Raw genomic sequence first — 17,820 nt, 5'->3', positions numbered from 1 at the left:
CCCCGCCCTTCCCATTATTTGCAGATACTATCATACCTGACAGAACCTACTATTCCCAGGAATGAAGATGCACTTGGATACTGGAGAAGTAACAAGCACAGTGTTCCTTCCTAGCTAAAGCTGCTCGCAAGTATCTTGCTGCTCCCTGTACTAGTCTGAACAGTGAGCGCCTTTTCAGTGCAGCTTCACACATTGTAGACAAAAAAAGAAAAGAAAGACTCTTGTGACAAAGCCGAGCTGGTCCTCTTCGTGAAAACAAATCTCCCCCAAATGTTAAAATTGTAAATGGCAGTCATACTGTAACCCAGACATCTAGAGTCACTGGAAATAAATTGACTAAGCCCTATGGCTTTTCTGCTGTTTATTCATGGCTGGTATAGGTCAAGAGTTTAATTTAAAACAAAGCAGTTTTGTTCTTTTGTTTATTTTTTTATTTCCTAAATGAAAGATGAGATGCATTGTAAATTTGCTCACATTTTACTAGTCAAGTCAGTTGAGCACATTTGAAAACTTTAAGTTGTGCCATTTATAGCAGTTTATGACAGCCTAGAGTCAGTCATTTGTTCAGGCAGTTAAAGCTAAAATGATTACCTGCATTTTTAGTTTAAACCAATATTTCTTTCAAAGCATTTTGAAGTTTCTCCATACAGTCAAGATTGGATAGTAAGAAGAGCCACCAACAACTTAACCATCTTTGTAATGCGGGGCAGATAAAATTTGTGTCATGAATGTCTGCGTTGTGATAAAATTCATGGATTTGTCATTTTTCTAATTTACAAGTTATTAAACAATCTGTTCCTAACTGAACAAATTACACTTTGTTTAAACTATTTAACTGTACTAGAATGCATAAAAGGCCGCAACATTTTTTAATATTGGTTATCGGTATCTGTATAAAGTTTTTMGGGCAAAGAAAATATTGGATATTGGTATCGGCCAACAATGTCATATTGGTGCATCCCTAATATGTACATATTACAAGGAATAGTGACCGATAATTAACAGGAGCGTATGTGAGTCAAAAAAGTTTGTGTAAAAAGCGTTAATGCAGATAGTTAAATAGTTAACTAAATAGCTACCCGGACTAACTATTTATAGTCGCCTTCAGAAAGTATCCATACCCCTTGACTTATTCCACATTTTGTAGTGTTACAGCCTGAATTCAAAATCTATTAAATATATTTTTTTCTCTCACCCATCGACACACAATAACCCATAATGAGAAAGTGAAAACTTTTTTATTTTTTTATGTATTGAAAATGAAATAAAGAAATATCTGATTTACATAAGTATTCATACCCCTTTGCTATGACACTCCAAATTGAGCTCAGGTGCATCCAATTTCCTTTGATCATCCTTGAGATGTCACTACAACTTGATTGAAGTCCACCTGTGGCCAACTCAATTGTTCAGACATGATTTAGAAAGAAACACACCTGCCTATTGTCATGACGTGGCCCTCTTTGGGTACAGCGAGCACCATCCCCCTCTCTCTCTCACCACCTCTCTCTCTTCCGCCTACAACCAGGCTCTGTTAGGCAGGTCATAAATTCCTAGAGGAGTTTCTCTCCTCATTGCCAGAGTAGAGAGAGTGAGGTTCACAGGAGCACAAAGGAACCTCTTCCACATCACAGAACTTGAGAACTGAACAATGTCCATGTTTTGGAGAATGTGTACATGGTCGGGGAAGAATCCAGCTACGAACTGGTCCGTTTTGTACAATTTTGTGAAACTCATGAGAGACAATACAGCCACATTACCATAACTCTGTAACTAAACTCTGTAACTCATAACTCTGAAACGATTTGTGAAATTATGTCATTTGATTTTAACTTCTTAGCGCTACAGGTCAGAATTTTTTATTTTCTTAAAATAACGTTCCCAAGGTAAACAGACATTTTCTCTGGCCCAGATCGTAGAATATGCATATAATTTACAGATTAGGATAGAAAACAACCCAAAGTTTCCAAAACTGTCAAAATATTGTCTGTGAGTATAACAAAACGTATTCTGCAGACGAAAACCTGAGAAAATCTAACCCGGACGTGATCTTTATTTTTTTAATCTGTGTTTCCTGGACCGTCTTTCTTCCATTTAAAGGGGTATCAACCAGATTCCTTTTCCAATGGCTTCCTCAGGCTGTGACCAGGCTTTAGACATAGTTTCAGGCTTTTATTTTGAAAAATGAACGAGATTTTTCAAAAGTAGTCAGGTGTCCTCCGAATAGTTCCTGCGAGCGCGAGAGGAGCTCTCCATTTTCCTTTCGTCTCTTAATGACTAAGTTATGGTCCGGTTGAAATATTATCGATTATGTTTGTTAAAAACAACCTGAGGATTGATTATAAAAACATTTAACATGTTTCTACGACCATTACGGACACTTTTTGGAATTTGTCGAACGGAACAAGGCTTTGGTTTTCTGAACATAACGCGCAACCCAAATGGCGTTTTTTTGTGATAAAAGTAATATTTATCGAACAAAAAGAACATTTGTTGTGTAACTGGGAGTCTCGTGAGTGCAAACATCCGAAGATTATCTAAGGTAAGCGATTCATTTTATTGCTTTTCTGACTTTCGTGACCATGCTAATTTGGGGCTAGCTGTTGTAGCATTGATTGCTACACGTTGTAGCAATCAATGTAGCATTGATTGCTACACTCACAAAAGCTTGGATTTTTCGCTGTAAAGTATATTTTCAAAATCTGACACGATAGGTGGATTAACAACAAGCTAAGCTGTGTTTTGGTATATTTCACTTGTGATTGCATGATTATAAATATTTTTTGTAATATTTTTGCATTTGGCGCCCTGCAATTCTAGCGGTTGTTTAGGAAAGTGATCCCGCTAACGGGATTCGTAGCGCAGAGAAGTTAAACTGTTTAATGAAGGAAACTCCAATTCCCTTTGGAGTTTAATTAAATCATTGGCCCGCCCCATGAGCACAGACATTGATCTGGTGTCATGGGACAGCCCCTTTCTATTTTTACGAATATAACCCCCTCCTGAAGGATTTCTTATTAGACCAGCTTACCTCGATTACCACGAGAGGGCTAAGGTTTGAGTAGATTGCTGAATTTTTTAACCATACCACATGGTTAAACTCTGAGACTATTGATCTGACAGAATAAGAGAACATCTTTGATACTAATTACTAGTCTGCAGCTAGGAATTCTATACCACTGAATGCGAAGGCCGACAACCGCCAAAACATCTATTCTATAAGAACATTTCTGAATGTTACTCTGAAGTAGCCATTCTAACCAAAAGACTCCAGGGACGCAGAGAGAGGAGCGGATGAACTTCCAACAGAGATCATGACGACACACTGAGCGTAAATATATATATTGATTGCAATTATTCCCAAATGAGTGAGCGTTCATGTGCGAATGATTAGCATTTCAATGGTTATAATTAACAACTTTGTAGTGTCTTATCTTTCGCGCCCTTCTCAGTCCCGTTGTCTACCAAGCCGTGATACCGGTTTAGCCCACCAGGGCACATCCCCTATCATTTCCTTGTAACCATATCTACTTTGTTTGTTTGTTTGTGCATTTCTGTGATTATTTAGTTAATAAATAAATGATTGAGACAATTGATGTATGGATGATTCTTAGTGAAGACTGGGTTCGTGCAGATAACCAACAATTTACGACATTTGGAATGAGACTAACGTGAGGTAAAGAATAATTCATTAATTAGAAGACTAATTGATCACATATTAAAATATCTGAAAGTTATATTAGGAAAATTATAACTTTGTAATCTGAATATTTTCCTTGGTGCCCCGACTTCCAAGTTAATTACATTTACCTGATTAGTTAATCACGTAATAATAATTAGAGAATTGATTTGATAAACTAACAGTCTTCAGTTTAATGATGCCAAAGACACGACACTATATAAGGTCCCACAGTTGACAGTGCATGTCAAGGCAAAAATCTCAGAGAACACAGTGGTCTCCATCATTGGGGAATGGAGAAAATATGAAACTACCCAGACTCTGCCTAGAGCTGGACGTCCGACCAGACTGAGCAACCAGGTAAGAAGGACCTTGGTCAGGGGGGTGAACCCAATGACCACTCTGACAGAACTACAGTTCCTTGGCTGAGATGGGAGAATCTGCCAGAAGGAAAACAGTCTCTACAGCACTTCACCAATCTAGGCTTTATAGGAGAGTGGCCAGACGGAAACCATTCCTGACAAAAAGGCCCATGAAAGACTCAGAGCATAAAGCAAAATATTCTGCAGTCTGATGAGTCAAAAATGTAACTTTTTTGCCTGAATATAAAGAGCTACCAGGCACAGCTCATCACCCGTCTAACACCATGCCTACCGTAAAGCATAMTGATGGCAGCATCATGCTATGGGGATGCTTTCAGCAACAGTGACTGGGAGACTGGTAAGGATAGAGGGACCAATGAATGAAGACAAATACAGGCAAATCCTTGATGAGAACCTGCTTCAAAGTGCAAATGACCTTAGACTTGTGCGAAGATTTACGTTCCAGCAGGACAATGACCCCAAGCATACAGCCAAAGCAACGCTGGAATGGCTGCAGAACAAGAATGTGAAAGCTCTTCCAAAGCTCCAAAGAATGTGAAAGCCCTGCCAAAGCCCAGACCTGAATCCCATTGAAAATCTGTGGAAAGACATGAAGGTTGRTGTTCACCGCCACTCCCCATCTCAGAGCTTGAGAAAATCTACAAGGAAGAATGGGAGAAAATCCCCAAATCCAGATATGCAAAGCTGATACAGACATACTCAAGGCGACTCAAAGCGGTGATTGCCGCCAAAGGCACTTCCACAACRTATTAACTCAGGGGTGATAATACTTATGTAAATGACATATGTATTTCATTTTTCATAGAGGGTATGTAGATGGGTGAGAATAAAWAAAAAAATTGAATTCAGGCTGTAACACAACAAAATGTGGAATAAGGGTATGAATACTTTCTGAAGGCACTGTAGCAGTCTTATGGCTTGGGGTAGTCTGTTCAGGTTCCTGTTGGTTCCAGACTTGGTGCATCAGTACCACTTGCCGTGCGGTAGCAGAGAGAACATTCTAAGACTTGGGTGGCTGGAGTCTGACAATTTTTAGGACCTTCCTCTGATACCGCCTGGTATAGAGGTCCTGGGCCATATGCACTAACTTCTGTAGCACCTTGTGACCAGATGCCAAGCAGTGGCCATACCAAGCGGTGATGCAGTGACTCAAGATGCTCTTAACTTCTTATGGCTGGGGGCAGTATTGAGTAGCTTGGATGAATAAGGTGCCCAGAGTAAACTGCCTGCTACTCAGGCCCAGAAGCTAAGATATGCATATTATTAGTATATTTAGATAGAAAACACTCTGAAGTTTTTAAAACTGTTTGAATTATGTCTGTGAGTATAACAGAACGCATATGGCAGGCAAAAACCTGAGAAAGAATCCAACCAGGAAGTGGGAAATCTGAGGCTTGTCGGTTTTCAAGTCTTTGCCTATCCAATATACAGTGTCTATGGGGTCATATTGCACTACCTAAGGCTTCCACTAGATGTCAACAGTCTTTAGAACCTTGTTTCAGGCTTCTACTGTGAAGGAGGAGAGAATAAGAGCTGATTGAATAAGAGGTCTGGCAGAATGCCATGAGCTCAGTCAGGCGCGCACCCGTGAGYGGTAGCTGCGTTCCTTTTAATTTCTAAAGACAGAGGAATTCTCCGGTTGAAACATTAAAGATTTATGTTAAAAACATCCTAAAGATTGATTCTATACATCGTTTGACATGTTTCTACGAACTGTAATGGAACTTTTTGACTTTGTCTGGCTTGCGCCTCGTGAATTTGGATTTGTGAACTAAACGCGCAAACAAAAAGGAGGTATTTGGACATAAATTATGGACTTTATCGAACAAAACAAACATTTATTGTGGAACTGGGATTCCTGGGAGTGAATTCTGATGAAGATCATCAAAGGTAAGTGAATATTTATAATGCTATTTCTGACTTCTGTTGACTCCACAACATGGCGGATATCTGTATGGCTTGTTTTGGTCTCTGAGCGCCGTACTCAGATTATTGCATGGTGTACTTTTTCCCGTAAAGCTTTTTTGAAATCTGACACAGCGGTTGCATTAAGGAGAAGTGCATCTAAAGTTCCATGCATAATGCTTGTATCTTTTATCAATGTTTATTATGAGTATTTCTGTAAATTGATGTGGCTCTCTGCAAAATCACCAGATGTTTTAGAAGCAAAACATTACTGAACATAACGCGCCAATGTAAACTGAGATTTGTGGATATAAATATGAACTTTATCGAACAAAACATACATGTATTGTGTAACATGAAGTCCTATGAGTGTCATCTGATGAAGATCAAAGGTTAGTGATTCATTTTATCTTTATTTCTGCTTTTTGTGACTCCTCTCTTTGGCTGGAAAAATGGCTGTGTTTTTCTGTGACTAGGTGTTGACCTAACATAATCGCATGGTATGCTTTCGTCGTAAAGCCTTTTTGAAATCGGACACTGTGGTGGGATAAACAAGTTTCTTTAAAATGGTGTATAATACTTGTATGTTTGAGGAATTATAATTGAGATTTCTGTTGTTTGAATTTGGCGCCCTGCACTTCCACTGGCTGTTGTCATATCGATCCCGTTAACGGGATGTCAGCCGTAGGAAGTTAATGGTGCAGCTGGAGAACTTTTTGAGGATCTTTTCAGCCTCCTGAGGGGGAAGAGGCATTGTTGTGCCCTCTTCGCGACTGTGTTGGTGTGTGTGGACCATGATAGATCCTTAGTGATGTGGACACCTAGGAACTTGAAGCTCTCGACACACTCCACTACAGCCCAGTCAATGTGAATGCGGGCTTGCTAGGCCCTCTGTTTCCTTTAGTCCATGATCAGCTTCTTTGTCTTGCTGACTTTGAGGGGGAGGTTTTTATCCAGGCACCATATTGCCAGGTCTCTGATCTCCTCCCTATAGGCTGTCTCATCGTCGTCAGTGATCAGGCCTACCACCGCCGTGTCGTCTGCAAACTGAATGATGGTGTTGGAGTAGTGCGCGGCCATGCAGTTGCGAGTAAACAGGGAGAACAGGAGAGGACTGAGCACGCACCCCTGAGGGACCACCATGTCGAGGGTCAGCGTGGATGTGTCGTTGCCTACACTCACCACCTGGGGGCGGCCCGTAAGGAATTCCAGGATCCAGTTGCAGAGGGAGGTGTTCGGTCCCAGGGTCCTTAGCTTCGTGATGAGCTTGCAGGGCGCTATGGTGTTGAACGCTGAGCTGTAGTCAATGAACAGCATTCTCACATACGTGTCCCTCTTGTCCAGGTGGGAAAGCGCAGTGCAGTGGAGAAATTGCATCATCTGTAGATCTGTTGGGGCGGTATGTGAATTGGAGTGGGTCCAAGGTGTCTGAGATGATGTTGAAGTTGTCACACCCTGATCTGTTTCACCAGTCTTTGTGATTGTCTCCGCCCATCTTCCCTATTATCCCCTGTGCATTTATACCTGGGTTCTCTGTTTGTCTTTTGCCAGTTCGTCTTGTTTGTCAAGTCAACCAGCATTTTTGTTCTCAGCTCCTGCTTTTTCCAGTCACTCTTTTTCTCGCCCWCCTGGGTTTGACCCTTGCCTGTCCTGACTCTGAGCCCGCCTGCCTGACCCTGAGCCTGCCTGCCGACCTGTACCTTTACTCCACCTCTGGATTGTTGACCTCTGCCTACTCTGACCCTGCCTGCCATCCGGTACCGTTGCCCCACCTCTGATTTACTGACCCCTGCCTGCCTTGACCTGTCTTTTGCCTGCCCCTGTTGGAATATTAAACCATTGTCAATTCGACGTGTCTGCATCTGGGTCTTACCTTGATTCCTGATAGATGTGAGCCATGACCAGCCTTTCAAAGCATTTCATGGCTAAATATGCAAGTGCTAGAGGGTGATAGTCATTTAGACAGGTTACCTAGGRGTTCAAGGGCACATGGACTATAGTGGTCTGCATGAAACATGTAGGTATCACAGACTGGTTCGGGGAGAGATTGAAAGAGTCAGTGAAGACACTTGCCAGCTGATCAGTGAATGCTCTGAGTACGCGTCCTGGTAATCTACGGCCTTGTGAATGTTAACTTGTTTACAAGGTCTTACTCACATCGGCTACGAAGCGCGTGATCACACAGTCATTCGGAACAGCTGGTGCTCTCATGCATGGTTCAGCTTGCCTCGAAGCGAGCATAGAAGGTATTTAGCTCATCTGGTAGGCTCGCATCACTGGGAAGCTCGCTTCTGGGTTTCCCTTTGTAATCCGTGATCGTTTGCAAGCCCTGCCACATCCGATAAACAGTTTTGTTATATTTCCGTCTTCTGTGACGTATATAAAGAGCACATTTGGAAGGCAAACTCAAAAGTGTATACATTTCAACTCTACATCTGACATGGTACAGGTGTCTTCTTTTTTTACACCCATAACCATGTGTGTGAGGTGTATACTTTTGTTTCAAAGTAGATTTGTTAAACGCTACCAAGAATCACTCTGTGCGACCCTGGATTATCCCACTGCAGTCAAAGGTTAATGAAGCCGGTGACTGATGTGGTAAACTCCTCCTCAATGCCATTGGATGAATCCCGTAACATAGTCCAGTCTGTGCTAGCGAAACAGTCCTGTAGCTTAGCATTCACTTCAACGGACCACTTCGGTATTGAGCGTGACACTGGTACTTCCTGTTTGAGCTTTTGCTTGTAATAAGGAATCAGGAGGATAGAGTTATTATCAAGGCACAAGGCGAGACCCAAATGCAGACACAGGAGGCAGATGGTTGGAGTCTTACAATGTTTATTAATCCAATAGGGTAAGGCAAGAGAATGGTCATGGACAGGCAAAAAGGTCAAAACCAGATCAGAATCCAGGAGGTACAGAGTGGCAGACAGGCTCGTGGTCAAGGCAGGCAGAATGGTCAGGCAGGTGGGTACAAAGTCCAGAAACAGGCAAAAAGGTCAAAACCAGGAGGACTAGAAAAAGGAGAATGCAAAAAGCAGGAGAACGGGAAAAACGCTGGATAACTTGGAAACATACAAGACGAACTGGCACAGAGAGACAGGAAACACAGGGATAAATACACTGGGGAAAATAAGCGACACCTGGAGGTGTAGACAATAACAGGTGAAACAGATCAGGGCGTGACAGTTATGGTCAGATTTGCCAAATAGAGGGCGAAGGAGAGCGTAGTATGCTTTTCTGTGTGTGGAGTAAAGGTGATCTAGAGTTGTTCACCTCTAGTTGCACAGGTGACATTAGGTAAGACGGATTTCAGTTTTTCTGCATTAAAATCACCGGCCATAGGAGCGCCTCCTCTGGATGAGCATTTTCTTGTTTGCTTATGGCCCTATACAGCTCGTTGAGTGCGGTCTTAGTGCGAGCATTGGTTTGTGGTGATAAATAGAAAAACATAGATGAAAACTCTCTTGGTAAATAGTATGGTCTACAGCTCGTCCAATTTGGTCTCCAGTGATTGTACACTCGCCAATAGAACGGAGGGTAGAGGCGGTTTATGTACTCGCCAACGTATAGTAGCTTTGTCAGGGTGCCCGCACGTCGGCCTCTCTTAGGGCCTGGTCCGGGGTGAGCAGTATGTCCTGCACCTCTGACTCGTTGAAGTAGAAATCTTCTTCCAAATCGAGGTTGGTTATCACTGTTCTGATTCCTATACATTATATTTTCAATCATAGGAAACGATGGTGGAAACATTATGTCCAAAAAAGTTAAGATCATTGCAAAAAAAACAAACACTCAAATTAGTCAGGAGCCTGTAAAATGGCAACTATCCATTGCAGCTCCATTTTCATAAATCACAAACAATGGCAGGGATTACAAGGCTATAAAGAATGCGAGCAGCCAGACTGGGCCAAGTCATTTAGCTAGGAGGAGCTCTGAGAGAGAGGAGAGTGTGGGAACAGTCAATGCTGTAATGACGTGAGAGAGGTCAAAGCGGACATCGGTATAGTAGCCTGAAGGACACTCATGAAACAAACATCCTCTGCATGACTAATTTGAATCATTGGAACTTGGAAAGATATCAACACCACTTTTTATTTTGATGACAACTACTCTGAGTTCATCAAGTCCAGTGGTCATGAATTATATCACTTGGCCATGACGTTATTGATCATATTAAAGGCCTACTCTGTGTAAAAATTTATAATATAACTCAACCTGAAAAATGCTGATGTCATGATGCTATGAATCATTGAAATCATGTTGAAATGGCTGCAACCTCAGCTGTACACAGAGAAAAGCAGGAACAGATGTAGAAGAATGCCCATCTCTCCATGGTATGCGTCAACACTTCTGTAATTGCACCCAATGTTTCTGTCTTWTGCATTGTAAGTATCGTTTTTCTTTGCAGCTTTTCATATCAGAAACCTTGTGGTTTTTCAAAAAGAGGAAAAGAAAGTGAGAACAGGGCAGCACATGATTACCCTAATATCTAAAAACAGGTTTGACGTTACCATCATTTTCTCAACATGGAGGAAACTTGAGTGGGGCTGCTAACAAGGCCTACGGTATGACTTCATATTTCAGGGTTTCCAGTGGAGGCTTAGAAAGCCATTGTTGGATTCCAATTCTGGAGAAAACATAGCTAGAGCCCTGGAGGTGTTGCATCATGCTGTACCATCGGTGCTTCATGGAGATGATATTATTCAATGTAATATTGGTACAATTATGACACACAGCTGGCTTACAGTGACATCCTGTACATACTGAGAGCATGAACATGCTGCTTATCTATCTGGTGAATTACACAAAACACTTAATAAAGCTCTGCAACCCATGCTCTGACACTTGAAACACACTTGATAGCTACCCATTTTCCATAACTGCACTGTAGAATACAAAAATTCCAGTATGTGAAAAATGTGCATCTGTAAAATGTATACAAACAAGGATAGACTTGATACATGATCCACCACAAACAAAATGACTATTCTTTCTTAAAGAAAAGTACCACCATAGCTCTACAAGTTGGGTAGTTTTATGATTTATAGTTTTAAAAGGGTGGTTGATGTTAATAAAAGCAACATTGAATGGCTGAAGTCTACATCTTGAAGTATTTTGGCAGTGTAGGCCATCCTCCTGTATCAATGTCACATCTCAGCTTGATAGCTAGCTACTGACCTCGGCTAACGCGTTGCTTCTCTCCAGACAGGATTCCTGGTGTGTCAATTATACTAATGCCCTGGAGGACCTGGTTAGGCATCTGGGAGCAGATGAACCTACAGGAATACAGGAGCGAAGAAAATAACAGAGTAGCATTAGTATTAAAAATACAGTAGAGAAGAAAACACAACACTCGTAATAGACACGAAGGCCAGCTACAGAAAACACCCCGATTTTAACTTATATTGTCAAAACATATTGAGACGTTTTATTTTCTACCCCATCCATTGCTTTTTCTACATTTGGTATGTTTTTGATTTGGAGGAACAGTGATGAGTATTCAACCATTCAATCAGATCTGATGAAAATATAGTGTTAACGAAAGCTGTATATCTGTCTGGTTGGCAGCAAGGCCCATACACGTCTCAATGTCTATTGTTTTTGGCAGGAAGGATTTATAGAATGTAGTATGTAGTATGCAACCATGTACAGTACCAGTCAAAAGTTTGGACACACCTATTCATTCAAGTTTAAATGTTGTTTTTTTATACTATTTTCTACATTGTAGAATAATAGTGAAAACATCAAAACTATGAAATAACACATATGGAATCATGTAGTAACCAAAAAAGTGAGAAACAAATCAAAACATATTTTATATTTGAGATTCTTCAAAGTAGCCTCCCTTTGCCTGGATAACAGCTTGCAACACGCTTGGCATTCTCTCAAACAGCTTCACCTGAAATGCTTTTCCAACAGTCTTAAAGGACTGGGGGGGGGGGGGGGGAGGACATACTCCAAGTGACATCTTGTGTGACGCACATTAACGTGCCCGGGAAACAATGAGCTATGTCGGAGGTTCTCTGGAAAGGAGGAGACGTCCACTGTTCTGTCAGGAATGTCTTTGACCTTAACTTGGGCAACGGTCATAGAAGTACTTACCCATTTCCCCTGGATTATAAATATCTGGAAAAAGGAAACATGCTTCGGCCAAGTGTTGTTTGGCTAAAATTATATCTACGAGAGACTCTTGACTGAGCCCACAACAGACAGCCAAGCCAACAACAGACAGCCAAGCCAACAACAAATAGTGTGCACTACAACTAACGAAAGGTGACAAAGTCCCTGCTTCCTCCTAACTGTTTGTGGAAGAAAATGACAGCTATGTCAAAAGGCTGGGCTGACAGGAAGCAATGGGACAAAACTACCAAAACTATCCCTAACCTCCTAAGTTTAAAAAAATCATGATTACATAAACCAACTGGAGCTGCTTTGTAAATCACTCTCGGGAACAAATCAACAAACCTTGGAACTACAAGGAGGAAAAGGCATATGTTATTTTGCACTGCATGCAGGAATGCATGCTCGGATGAATGTCCTCAACAAAACAATGCCTACAATGTGAAACAAAAATGTAATTTCAAGTATGTGTTCTCGCTTCACAAGAAGAATTACTTATTACAGCTGTTATAATGAATAGGGCCCCCGTGTCACTAATATCAGATTTATTAGGACAAAGTGAGAGAGGGAGGTAAATGTAGGTAAGATAAACGATAATATGAACCCATAATACATGACAGGGGCAGTGGGAGGTGGTGTCTGGTTGTAATCAAGCAATACTCATATCTAAGAAAATTTCTTAACCTTGAGTTATCAGCTGAACAATTCAACATATCTCTGCTCAAGCCTTTACCAAGGCTCAGATGCCTTTTTATGTCATGGAAAATTCCACATGCCACAGCAATTCATAAAAAAATGAAACCACCATGTTGAGAATATCCTTTAGATTGTGTAATGTGATTTTATGCTTATACCTGTGTAGTAATACTGCAATTACTATGGTTACAATATTGTTGTTACATAATGTAGTAACAACTTTGTAAGAGCAACTTAATGTAAAGTGTTACCAGTAATAAACAAAAATTGTCCACTTTACCTGTTGAGGAAAGCGTTTCCAAAAGCGTTGAGTTTACGGAAGGGTTTCTTGGGGTCGACCACCAGAGCGTTACCAGGGACAATCCCCTCGTTCTCCCCGTACATGACAGCGATGAAGCCATCTGTTGTGGGCTCTGGGCCAATCCGCATGCCTGGGAAGTCCTGCTCCAGCAGGTACCTGGAACAGAAGAGAGTAAGAGTAAAACACCACTGTTTTGTGATACAATACCTTTATTGCCCATTACAGCAATACATCCGGACACCAGATACACCATATCAATACATCCAGACACTAGATACACCATATCAATACATCAACACATCCAGACACACCATATCGATACATCAACACATCCCAGAATACACCATATCGATACATCAACACATCCAGATACACCATATCGATACATCAACACATCCAGATACACCATATCGATACATCAACACATCCAGATACACCATATCAATACATCAACACATCCAGATACACCATATCAATACATCCAGACACTAGATACACCATATCAATACATCCGGACACTAGATACACCATATCAACACGACACTTCAAATAATGTTTTACAATGGACCATAGGACTTTGCATGATGCTGGATGAAGGTGAGGTAATAAAACAACAGCAATATCCATCACTTGGCTTCAACATGATTACAAAGCTCTCTTGCAGAACACACTATATTAACTGAAACATCTGTACACACACCAGGCCTACGCCTACTAGTACAAGGCCTCTGTATACATTCTATCATTTAGCATTTTTCAAGCTGAAAGACTAAAAAAATAATTTCATATGCAAATGAATGTGAATACCACATATGAGTAATACCACATAATATGCTACTATGGGAGAGCTTGGCCATCTGCCTAACTGGATGGCACATGCTCACATTTTCAAGTGCCAACGCTAGACACTTTACAGGCTGGCAGAGTGCTTGATGTGCCCCTCAAGACCAAAAAAAAACAGCTACTCATGTTGTTGAGTTCAGACCATGCAATAGGTAGGTCATCAGCCCTTCCTGTGAGAGGATGGCACTGTGTCAAAGGTCTTCAAACAGAGGAATGCCAGCTTGCCTTGGCCACATCCACTGAGAGGAAAAGACATGTCTTTAGGATGACTATTAATGGCCTCAAATCCCTAGCCTTGTTTATGTCAAAATATGTTTGTGCTGTCAAACACGTCACATTCGGCATGACAATGACCATAGGAGTTGGCAAGACAGCACAAATAGATCTGGGATCAYGCTATGATCAACTCCCATGATTCATTATTAAATTCCTTAGAATTGGGTGGGATCCCTATATGAAGTAACTCTGCAAGCTCTGCAAGAATCAAATCAGTTGTTGTGAATGAGCAATCCAATTTAACAGTAAGTGACCATGTAGTCTACTTAAGATAAGAAAAASTTTTCACTAACGTTGATCTTTTTTTCTTTTTTTTTAAGGTCAACTTAATAATGGTCAAGTAAAAAAACATTTGATTAAATTTAAACCATATTTCTTTTTGTACACATGATCTGAAAGGTGAGATGTTACCCGTACAACAAAAAGGCGCATGTTGACCTAATTCTCAGTATTTTGTACATACTTTCAGCAGCTACCAGACTGGAGTACTGTAGCTTACCAAAGGCACCTTCCCTAAAGATAGTGAAGCTAGCTGCATGTCCTATCTTGCTGCAGAACCTGCAGATCAACAAGTTGTGAACCTGACGTAGTTTTCACCTGTCCTGATGATTCAGAGAGAAAGATCTTAAAATGGCAAAAAATTCAGAGATTTTTAGACAGTTTTACCCATTCTGTAATGGTTCTATTCTTTCTCTCATATATATAATGGTTGGTTGTTCAGAGGCTCCAGGGGAGCACAAAAGGCCCAGGTCACCAGACATGTCTCATTGAAATTGATGGTGGAAACTGGATAGTTAATACTACTCTGCTTCTATACTTAAGCAATAAGGCACAAGGGGTTAAGGTATATGGCCAATATACTACGGCTAAGAACAGCCCTTAGACGTGGTATATTGGCCATATACCACAAACCCCTGAGGTGCCTTATTGCTATTATAAACTGGTTATCAATGTAATTAGAGCAGTAAAAATACATGTTTTGTCATACCCGTGGTATACGGTCTGTTATAAACTGCGTGGTTCGAGCCCTGAATGCTGATTGGCTGATTGGCTGACAGCCGTGGTATTTGGTATATTTAATTACGTTTAATTACGTTGATAACCAGTTTATAATTGCCATAAGGCACCTCGGGGGTTTGTGATATATGGCCAGTACACCGTTGCTAAGGGCTGTGTCCAGGCACTCGGTGTTGCGTCGCGCATAAGACCAGCACTTCGCTGTGGTACCACCTCGGGCCTTATTGCTTATATATACCACGGTTGTCAGCCAATCAGCATTCAGGGCTCGAAGCACCCAGTTTATAATCAAGCTTCTACCTCGTGACATTAAAAAACATTCTAAGTAGCAGGTGGTGTGGCATGTTGATGATGTTTCATGTTGTATTGAATTGGAATATGGATTATTGGTAAAAAAAATAGAAACAAGCTGTTTACAACCGTAACATAATGCTAACCCCTTCCCAACACTAGACAGTTGTGTTTACATTAGGTTGCAACAACCTGTTCCAACAGTGTTTTTTTCCTCATTTACATTTTGACAACAATTAACCTCAATTTTGACAGTTCACAACTGTCAAAGTAGGCTACTGCTGAGGGGTTATTCAACAACTCAATTATTTCTGACAGGCAGAGAGCCCTGTAGGTAAAATAAAGTTAACACAAATATGAGAATGCATAACTGTTGCTGATTTGTGGATGCACTAACGTTACCTTATGAACGTCGTCTTCCCCGTAGAATACTGTCCAACCAGTAGAACCATTGGCTTGCTCTGAAAATCCGCTGCCTCCAACGCAGGTGAGTGGAAATCATGGAAAAGATAGGTTTCTTCCAATGGAAATAACTTTTTTGAGTAAAGTTGTTGAAGACCCTCCGTCACAGTTTGGTACATCTCGCCGTCCTTGTTTCTGCCTCCTTGTTCCTTATTCACCCAACTGAACATGCTGATGATGCTCCTCTTCTAAGTTCCCAAATCAAGAACTAACGTTATACTTCCTTATTTTCCACAGCTTTCAAAGTTTGCGCAACGAGGCTACTTTGTATCCGAATATCTTACAAAAATGGGCACTGTTACTTTGAATCAAATATGTTCTTTGGCAACTGAAAAACGTAGCATCTAGAATCTACGGTTGTTTTCCCAACACTGCTTGATGCTGCTCTCTACAGTAGCTCCTCTGTGCGGCGCAGTAGTTCACAGCGTTGCAGTGGTTCGCGCCGCAGTAGTGCCTGTGCGAAGATTAAGTATTATGTTAACAAGATATTCGGGTGACAGCTCGAACAATGGAAATACATGTCCTCAACGATGAAAGGCAGGCGAGATCAGAAGGGACCATTCTAGCCAATGAGAGTGCAGATAGGCTACGCGTGTGAACAACAGACACAACCAGTTGTTTTTATCAAAGTTGCCGGAATGCCACGTACATCAACTTATATCAGTAAATTTGTAACAGCCTAAACATTATGAAACTTCTATTGGATTAAATAAGCCTCACAATTTTACACTCTCATTGACCTCCATACAAAAAGGGCTTATCTCACGCAGACAGAGAGTAAATCCTCTCGCTTCGCCTCTCCCTCTATGATTTGCATTACTTAATTAACGGCACCGCCCTTCCTTTGAATGACCTAGTGACATGAGACTGATTATTCCAGAGGGAAAAATACTGAGTCAAGCCCAAGCCCACTTATACATTTCAATGACGTGACATTGTCATAAGGGAAGTAAAGTTTTCTAACTCTATACTGCAAACTTGAATGGACAATACAAGTTTGCATTGAAGACTTGGAAAACTTAAATTCGCTCATAATAATGTTGAAGGAGGACAGGACTTTTATATTGTCAAATTTTTACAGACGCCATGGAATCCATATTAATTGACAATGAGAATACATGTACTGCATTACATATTGTATGTAGGCACCTAGCAACATACATGCTGCTTAGACACAAAATGTGGAATCCTACAATACCTTCACATAACCACATGGTTTATATGTATGCACGTGAAAACATTGGCTAATTATTTAATTATTTAATAGTTGCCAGGTGGGAGCAACTTTACAAAAATACTAGAATGCACATTTATCGTGGAGAATATACATGACCTGAATGTACCCTGATCAGAACTGTCATACAGAATGTGGAATTGTGTTAGCTCTACATAACATCTCTCTATCTGCAACAGTTCACTGATGGATACACGTCTTGTTATGCGTTGCCAGGTTCTCCTGAAATATCAATTTGTAGTTGTTGCCTACCCGTGGTGGAAGATATACTGTAGAATAACATTCTGTACTATCCTGACATCTAGTGGAAGGAGAAGATAGACCCGCACCACGGAGTGTTCCCCATGTTTATTTTTGGACTGTTTCCTATGAAGCAGTGGTCCCCTACAGTCTGCAAACTTTTTTGTCCCGGCGGACGCACCACAGCCAACCCTAAATAAATGTATCATCAAGACTTACATTAACCAACTTGTGATCACTGTAGATTTTCCTTGATTCAAAAGAGGAAAAAGTGTAGCTCCCATTTCCTATGCCTTAAAAATGAATTCAGGATAACCTCTCACTCAAATMTACTTAGGTCCATTGCTACCCAGGAAGCATAGGCCATCAACGA

General features: G+C 41.0%; 1 protein-coding gene across 1 annotated transcript in view; it reads right to left on the bottom strand.

Moving 5' to 3' along the window:
- Positions 1 to 16,783, bottom strand: part of LOC111963451 (EH domain-containing protein 4) — a 43,816-nt gene extending 27,033 nt beyond the window's left edge. The window contains exons 1-3 of the mRNA XM_023986900.2: positions 15,914 to 16,783; positions 13,064 to 13,240; positions 11,146 to 11,243 (exon numbers count right to left, since the gene is read on the bottom strand). Of these exons, the coding sequence (XP_023842668.1) occupies positions 11,146 to 11,243; positions 13,064 to 13,240; positions 15,914 to 16,143 (505 nt within the window). The 5' untranslated portion in view covers positions 16,144 to 16,783. The remainder of the gene's footprint in view (positions 1 to 11,145; positions 11,244 to 13,063; positions 13,241 to 15,913) is intronic.
- Between the last annotated feature and the right edge of the window lie 1,037 nt (positions 16,784 to 17,820).

The sequence above is a fragment of the Salvelinus sp. IW2-2015 genome, linkage group LG4q.2 (assembly GCF_002910315.2).
Source record: "Salvelinus sp. IW2-2015 linkage group LG4q.2, ASM291031v2, whole genome shotgun sequence".
NCBI classification, from domain to species: Eukaryota; Metazoa; Chordata; class Actinopteri; order Salmoniformes; family Salmonidae; genus Salvelinus; species Salvelinus sp. IW2-2015.
This window is presented reverse-complemented; position numbering and strand designations above follow the sequence as displayed.